The 8,857-nt window shown below is 41.3% G+C and overlaps 1 protein-coding gene across 1 annotated transcript; it reads left to right on the top strand.

Moving 5' to 3' along the window:
• Positions 1-2,611: 2,611 nt before the first annotated feature.
• On the top strand, positions 2,612-8,426 carry LOC143961798 (E3 ubiquitin-protein ligase TRIM39-like). The gene is made up of 2 exons (XM_077471131.1): positions 2,612-3,605; positions 4,853-8,426. The coding sequence occupies exons 1-2, from the start codon at positions 2,908-2,910 to the stop codon at positions 5,721-5,723; spliced, it is 1,569 nt and encodes a 522-aa protein (XP_077327257.1). The 5' UTR covers positions 2,612-2,907; the 3' UTR covers positions 5,724-8,426.
• The last annotated feature ends 431 nt before the right edge of the window (positions 8,427-8,857 follow it).

The following is an 8,857-nucleotide window of genomic DNA, read 5'->3' as shown; positions in this document are numbered from 1 at the left end:
GCCAACATCAGTATATTTCTGGTAAAGAGTATTTAAAGGCTAAAATATAAGGTCCACTTATCAGATTCATCACCCCCTCTGATGGCCCCTTGTAAATATTTTAGGGGGGAGGTATGTTTTGGACAGGTAACCACCCTCTCCACTACGTAATGGAGTAATAACAAAGTAATGTGTGTTACTTTGGCCAGCCCCTCCTAATTACACTATTGGCAGCCCACCGGACAGGTAATAAAAAGTGGCATCAAAACAAATTAATAAATGGAAGCACATTTGTAGATTCTGCAATTACCTATCAAGATAATAATATGAGAAGAAAAATTTAAACAGTCGCATTTGAAAGTATTGAGGCAGGCCCTTGCACTACATGCTTTGGAGAAATTCATCCATAAATCTGACCACAAAAGAGGTAGGTATAGTGTGTACTGGGTTTGGCAAAGCCAGCAGATAGAGGATTGCTATCAGGTGACTTAGCGGTTGGGGGGGAGGGGGGTTCCAAATGATTTTGGGCCCCCCAAAAAAGCCTCTGGCACTGCATGAATTTAAGGACAACAATAACATTTGTAAACATTGTAGGGGGTCTTTAGGGTAAAGCATTACAATGGAGCTGACAAAATACATTGTTAAGTGACTAGACTATAGGAGTAGATGGGCCCCGGATAGCATGCTGGGGGGGTTAGTGAAGGCAAATATGCATGAAGGACAAAAAAGGAGCATACAAAATTCCAACATGCATGAGGACAAAGAGGAAATTCCCAGCTTATTACAATTATGTTAATTATAGAATGATGAAAGAAATACAATACATTAGCAATCATTAAATACATAGAATGTGATGTTAAAGGAAAAAACTTACCTTCATATAGTCCTTCTGCAGGACTTGAATGATGGCAGAACAGGTCTCTGGAATAATGATCCCCAGAGCCTGGGGGGAGATGCCTGTCGAGAACTTGAGGTCCTGAAGGTTTCTCCCTGTCGCCAAGTAGCGCAACGTGGCGATGAGCCTCTGCTCCGGAGTGATGGCTTGCCGCATGCAGGTATCCTGCCTGCTGATATAAGGGGTCAGCAAAGCCAATAGACGGTGAAAAATGGGGTCAGTCATCCGGAGATAATTCCTGAAATCATCAGGATTATTCTCACGGATCTCACGTAGCAAAGGCATGTGCGAGAACTGGTCACCCTGGCGCAGCCAATTCTTGGTCCACAAACTCCTCCTCGCCCTGTTCATGGACCGGGCTTGTGTCAAAGTAAGAACCCCAACACCAAGCCCCCCGCACAGCATGAACTCTACGACGAGTACGTACACGTAACATGGCTCCAAAATGGTCGGCTGGTCAGAAAGGACAACAGAAAGCACCGATAAACAGCAAGGCCTAAAAGAACGAAACACAAATCAGCAACGAGCGGACAATAAGCACTGAAAATCAAAGCTTACTATATACCAAGATATAGTCCACAATGACAAACAAATGCGAACTGACTACATGCACTGATAGGTAGATACGCACCGACAAGCACAAACTGTAGAGCAGGAACGATCTGAAGCACAAGTCTGAAAAGCGCGAATCGTCTCTCACCAAACTTCTACTAAACACGCGATAAACACGAGATCAGCAGAAGGAGCCCAAAGGGTGCCGTACGTGGTGCTGAACTTCCCTTTTCTAGTCCCGTAGTACGTGGTGGATGTCACCACGTTCTTGGTAGTTGGAATTTGGTGTGACCGTGTCTAAGCAAGACAGCTTGAGCTGTCGGGAAAACCATCAGAGCTTCTTCCGATGAGAATTCCGATCGTGTATACGTGGCATGAGTGTATTGCTGTGGTTGCCAGAGGAGGAGGGGTATTGGATATGTGGCTTGCAGTTGGAAAATGACGGACCAGGATTAGGAAAAATGTCATCTGAGACTAGGAGAATGAGGAGGGTGAGGAAGACCAGATGAGAGTGGGATGTGCATGAGCACACGTGTCTAGTGGCCCTGGTGTTTATGCCAGCATGTGGGTGCAGCAAATGCAGGAGATGATGTCAGTGGATAGAGTGGGAATCTGACTTGATATAAAATAAATGCCAAATGCTGGTTTACTTGCCGTCATGTAGAGTGGAGCAGAGTTCTTGTTGTATCTTCATCCAGCTTTAGTTATCCTGCTTTCGTTAAACTGTGGCGGTGAAACTTCGCACCACTCGTGACGGAGCCACTCAGGAAAGAGCCATGTGTTCTGCACCACCCCATAGGCTGCTTACAATGTATAGAGAGACTGAGCAGGCATGCATTTCTCAGTTGGTCATCATAGGGTCATGTAGCTGGATACATATTAGACTAAATTGATGAAGAATTTTAATTTTTTTTATGTTTTTAATTGAATATGTTTTATAACAAAAAAATTAAGAAAAAAATGTATTTTTCCAAAATTGTTGTTTATTTTTTTATAGTGCAAAAAAATACAATGGTGATCAGATACCACCAGAAGAAAGTCCTATTTGTGAGGAAAAAATTATATAATTTTAATTTGTGTACAATGTTGCATGACCGCACAATTGTGAGTTATAATAACGCAGTGTTGTATCGCAAAAAAATGACTGGTCATGAAGGGGGGTAAATCTTCCGGAGGTCAGGTGATTATATAACCAATTTCCTTTTCATCATGATGTAGTCATCTCCACTTTTCATGTCATTGCACTTAGTGCTCCGCATGTCTTCTCCACATCCGTCTTTCCCTCTTTCTCTCTTCTAATGTTGGGAGGTATAATTCTCATTACTACTGCAAAACGAATCTCCTCCCTTCTGTACTCTGATCTCCGTGTCCTATAATATTCATCCAGCCTCACCCTGTGTAGGAGGACGTCACCCCTCCCCCATCCACATTCCTCTCCGGTGTCAGAGACTTTCAGTTTCGTTTCTCTTCTGCTGTCAGCGATGGCGTCTGGTGATCTGAGAGCTGAGTTGGAATGTTCCGTCTGTCTGAACATTTATACCGATCCTGTAACCCTGAGATGTGGTCACAACTTCTGCCGGGTCTGTATTGATGGTGTGCTGGATACACAGGAGGGGTCTGGAGGATATTCCTGTCCTGAATGCAGAAAAAGATCCAGGAGTCGTCCTGCACTGCACAGGAACATAACACTACATAACATAGCAGAGACTTTCCTGTCTGCTCAGCCACATCAGGAGGAGTCCGGGGTCTTCTGTACTCACTGTGTGGACTCTCCTGTACCTGCTGTTAGATCCTGTCTGCACTGTGAGGTTTCTCTGTGTGATAAACACCTGAGAGTCCACAAAAAGTCCCCAGAACACGTCTTATGTGACCCCACCTTGTCCATGGAGAGCAGGAAATGCTACGTCCATAAGAAGATCCTGGAGTATTACTGCACTGATGATGAGACCTGTGTCTGTAAGTTTTGTGTGATTGGAGATCACACAGGACATAAGATGAAGTCACTGGATGAGGCTTCTGAGAAGAAGAAGAAGACACTGAGGAATGTTCTGCAGAAACTTCTGACAAAGAGAGAGGAGACGGAGGAAAGAGTCCAGAGTCTGCAGGAACACCGGAGGAAAGTAGAAGAAGAAGCCGCTGGTGACACCGAGAGAGTCACTGCCCTGTTTAGAGATCTCAGGTAGACATGTGCACTGACAAAAAATTCATTTGTTTAATTTTCATTCTTTTTTTGCTTTTTATTTGAAATTCTGAAGTTAGAAAATTTGGAAATTGAAAATCCGAATTTTGAATTCCCGATATTCCGAATTTTCCAATTTCTGAATTTTCCATTTTCGAATTTTCGGAATTCAAAAATGTGAAAATCCAAAAATGTGCAAATATGAAAAAAAGCAAGAAAATCTGTAAAATTTGAAAAAATAACTATTAAATTATAGGTATTGGAATTTCCTTTCAAATTTGGCTTTGTGAATGTAATGAATACAAAAGTATCTGAAGTTATGAATTATCTGAAATAACAACTGCTGCATCTTAACAAATGGAATGGAACATCTTAATAATTAATAATAAAAAGTTTTGTTATTATTATTATTATTGTTATTTATTATTATTAGAGTGTTACTTCCCTTTCGTTTAGATTCGTTATTTCAGATATTTTGTAACTTTGGATAAATTCACACTCGTTATGTTCACCAACAACCAAATTTGAAAGAAAATAACAATACTTATAATTTAATATTTATTATTTCAGATTTTCGGGTTTTCAGATTTTCATTCTTTTGAATTTCCAGATTTTCATTCTTACATTTAGAATTTCAAATTTCCATATTTTTGAATTTTCATATTTATGAAATTTCAAATTTTCAAGTTTCCTAATTTAAAATTTTTTGAATTTCTGAATTTCCAAAATTTAGATTTTCCGAAATTTAGAATTTCCAAAATTTCTTTTTTTCAAAATTTCAAATTGGAATTTTGTAAATATCAAATTTCTTAAATTTAGAATTTCGGAAATTTGGAAATTTGAAAATTAAAAATTCGAACCTCGGAAATTCTAAAATTTGAATCTCAGAAATTCGAAACTCAGAAATTCAAAATTCGAAACTCGGAAATTCAAAATTTTTAAATTCTAATTTCTGACATTTTAAATTCTGAAATTCAAAATTTGAAACTAAGATATTCGAAATTCTGAAGTTTTAAACTTGGAAATTAGAAACTTGGAAATTCGAAATTCTGAAGTTTTAAACTTGAAAATTAGAAACTTGGAAATTCGAAATTCAGAAATTCAAAATAAGAAACTCGGAAATTTGAAAATTCTGAATTCAAAATTTCGGAAATTGAAAAATTAGAAAATTTCAAAATTAACAGATTTGTCAAAATTCATTAAAAAATAAATTTGGAACTAAACAAATTGCACATGTCTAATCTCAGGAGACATCTGGAAGACCTGGAGAAGAGAGTCCTGAGGGACATCTCCGGGAGGGCAGAGCGGATCTCCATCTCTATCCGGGATCTGGAAATAAAGAAGGAGGAGCTGTCCAGGAAGTTGCGTCACATTGAGGAGCTGTGTAACGTGGCGGATCCACTGACTGTCTTACAGGAATCAGACACAGGTGACTTGTGTGATACTGAGGATGGAGATAATGAGGACAGAGAGAGACATGAGGAGCTCCTCCATGATGGAGGGGGTCTGGATGTGGCGGGGGTCTTACACAAAGGTTTATCTGATATAATAACAGAGGTAAATGTATACTTCTATATACAGGGAGCTGCAGACATATTACTGGATGGAAACACAGCTGATAATTATCTACGGATATCAGATGACAGGAAAACTGTATCCTGGGCAGATAGAAACCAGAATCTCCCAGAAACACCAGAGAGATTCCAGTATTCTTCTCAGGTGTTGAGCAGTCGGAGTTTCTCCTCAGGGAGACATTACTGGGAAGTGGATGTCGGGGGGTCAGAGAGCTGGAGAGTCGGGATGTGTTACCCCAGTATAGGGAGGAGAGGGGGGGAGTCAGAGATTGGAGATAATAAGAATTCCTGGGGATTGGACAGGGAAGGTAATCAGTATTATGTAATACATGACAGGAAATGGACCCTCTTACCCACCGATCCCTCCAGTAACAGAGTCAGGATATATCTGGATTATGAGGCCGGGCGGATCTCCTTTTATGATCTGTGTGACCCGATCCGACACCTCCACACCTTCACCACCACCTTCACTGAGCCCCTCCATGCTGGGATAGGTGTATGGGATGGTTGTATAAAGATCTGTGGGGGGAGGCGGGAGATGTGAGAACTCCGCCCACAGTCTGGTGATGTCAGACGAAGGAGGGGAATTCATTTAATATTTATCCAATAGTATATAGCAGTGGGCGGGGCTTACTGCAAGTTTTTCTACTATAAATAAATGTGAGATTTCTTACTGATCGCTGTGATTGGGTAGAATATCTGTCCAATTATTGGAGTATTAATAACATGTTCCTATTGGTCAGTGAGAAATCTATCTATCTATCTATCTATCTATCTATCTATCTATCTATCTATCTATCTATCTATCTATCTATCTATCTATCTATCTATTGTCATGGTATTTCACATCAGCCATCTCCTCCCCTTGCCCCTCCCCTCTGCCTCCTGCCCCTCCCCCACATTTAATCCCTCTGTGTTGGGGAAGGGGGGTCATGATCAGACATAGAGGGGGGTGGGGTCACTGTGATGGGAAAGGACGGGGTCACCTCTCCTCTCTGCCCCTCCCCCTCCTTCTCCATACAATCTATACTACAAAGAGATGGAAATAAATGGAACAATCTGAGAGGAAATCTATGAAGACGTCATCTAGAGATTTATTACTGGAAGAAAAATGTGATCAGAGAGCCCAGACTGTTTTTAGGCAGAGTGGGTCAGGATTAGATCCCTTGTCAGGTGTTTTCTTCTATCTGGGGCTCCATTACAGAGATTTCCCCTCACTTCCTGTCCTGGTGACAACATTTATCTAGACAGGAAATGAGGGGAACTTTCCAACATGAACACAGACTGAAATAAGAATGATATGTTTAGTAGAATAAGGAAGGGGAAGGATTAGAGCCCCTGTCGGATGTTTATATGTCTGTGTCCCTGTACAGATTTCTCTCCCTCCTTGTATTGTTGTCACCAGGACAGGAAGTGAGAGGAAATCTCTCTAAGGCTGGGATCACATTGCTGTGCAGATCACATGTCATGTCTGTGTGTGATTCACACCTATGCAGGTGCTTTTCAGCCTTTCTGATGTGCTTTCCACAGGATTTTATACCGTGATAATTTCATTTTGTGATTTTTTTTATGCATTTTTTGGGGGGGGATTTGATGCTGGGCAGATTTAACCACTTGGTGCCCACACTATAGCCGAAAGATGACTACAGCGCTGTCTTAAAATGCTGGGAAGGGTGTCCATGTACATCCTCCTGTTTTCACACTGCCCACCCCACCTTGGGATTCGGCTGATCGGGTAAAGGGCCAATCACAGCAAACTCTTTACCATTTGATCAGCTGTCAGCCAATGACAGCTGATCATGGAAGTAAAAAGGAGCCGGTCAACAGCTTTTTTCCCACACACTGTCATCATTAAGAAAAGAAGAAAGCTGATTACCGACTTCTGTTAGAGGGAAATCGGTCCCCTTAGTGCCCCTCAGTGCCGTCTATCAGTGCCCACCAGTGTCACTATCATCTGCCACTTTATCTGTCACTTTATTTTTCTGAAAGTATCTGAGGAAAGCCGGGGGCCACATATGTCACATGGCTTGGGGCCCCGTAGTAGGTGACATTGTCTGGGGCCCACAAATAGGTCACATTGACAGGAATCTGGATGATATAACATTGTCTGGGTGCCCTAAATGTTTTGAAATGTCTGGGGGACGGGGCCAAGCTAAGGGTCTGTAAAAGAGATGGCCACCTTGGGGGCTTCATCAGGAGGGAGCAGAGAAATGGGCGGGACCTGCAATCTATGGTGCTGAAGTAGTTCACAGTTCATGGGGGGCACATGTTGACCTTTTTTTCTTGTCCTATCACTGCCTGGGGGCCCCAAGTATGTCATATTACTTAGGGACCCTTTATGTGTCACGCTACTTTAGGGTTCCAAATTACATAATAAGTCTCTTTGTCATTTGCTCACTTAGGGCAGTCACAGCCCCCCGGCCCACTTCTACCCCCTTTTATATCCCCCCCATCAATCCATGTCAGAGCCCTGAATCCTCACCCATGTAAGATACGTGGTGGGTTATCTCGGAGCTTACATAGGATTGATGATGTCACCCCTCCATCATGTGACGGTATGTAAGTCCTGTGATTGGCTGCTCAGGCCTGAACACTGCATGCTCGGAGAAGGTCACATGATCCCTCAATACCCGGGAAACTGGGGACTTAGTGAGGACTTTGATGGAGGAACAATAAAGGAAAGTATAAGTGGGTGTGTACGGCTCTTGGGTCTCCTACAGAATGGGGCGGGGAATTGGTTCTAATGGCTCCTCCCATTATATGAGCATTGTGTATAGTGAGATGGGACGGTGAAGAATTGTAGAGAGTGCCGGATTATAATGTGTAGACAGTATTATTATTAATACTTTTACAATGAGTTTATTCTATTGATTATTTTATTGTGTGAAGAAATAGAAATGAATAATAGATCTACAAATAGAAAGAGATGAAAATCGATGGAAAAATCTCAGAGGAAATATATGAAGAAATGATCCCGAGATTTACTAATGAAAGAAATAATGGGATTTATCACTAATATAATGATATCACTATAATAATGTATGATTACTAGAACTGGAATGTGTCCCCAATATAATGTGTCCCCATAGAATGGATCACCAATAGAATTCTTTGGGATCTCTTTTATAATGGATCCTAATATAATGTATCATGTGATGGTGTATTATAATCACTAGATGTGTCCTGGTGATGGGGGAGGATTAGGAAATGAAATGTTAATGTGAAATAAAGATTCTTTATGAAATTATTATTATTATTATTATTATTATTACTATTATTAATAATAATATTATTATACTGGGTTTATATAGAGCCTATATTTTATACAGGGCTTTACAACATGAAGACAGACATTATGAAGGCAGGCATTACAATTACAGTGTAATACAGGAGGAATCAGAGAGCTTACAATCTAGAAGGGAGGGTCAAGACATACAAAAGGTAATAACTGTGGGGGATGGGCTGATGGAGAAAATAAATGTACAGTTATTAGGTGGGGGAGGATAGGCTTCTCTGAAGAGATGAGTTTTCAGGGATTGTCTGAAAGTGGACAGAGTAGGAGATAGTCGGACAGATTGGAGTAGCGAGTTCCAGAGGATGGGAGAGGCTCGGGAGAAGTCCTGGAGGTGAGCATGGGGTGAGGTGATGAGGGATTTATAGAGCAGGAGGTCTTGGGAG

The sequence above is a fragment of the Lithobates pipiens genome, unplaced genomic scaffold, assembly GCF_037356315.1.
Source record: "Lithobates pipiens isolate NorthernLeopardFrog02 unplaced genomic scaffold, aLitPip1_a1.2 Scaffold_8, whole genome shotgun sequence".
Classification (NCBI taxonomy): Eukaryota; Metazoa; Chordata; class Amphibia; order Anura; family Ranidae; genus Lithobates; species Lithobates pipiens.
The sequence above is the reverse complement of the archived record's forward strand: the minus strand, read 5'-3'. Positions and strand labels throughout refer to the sequence as shown.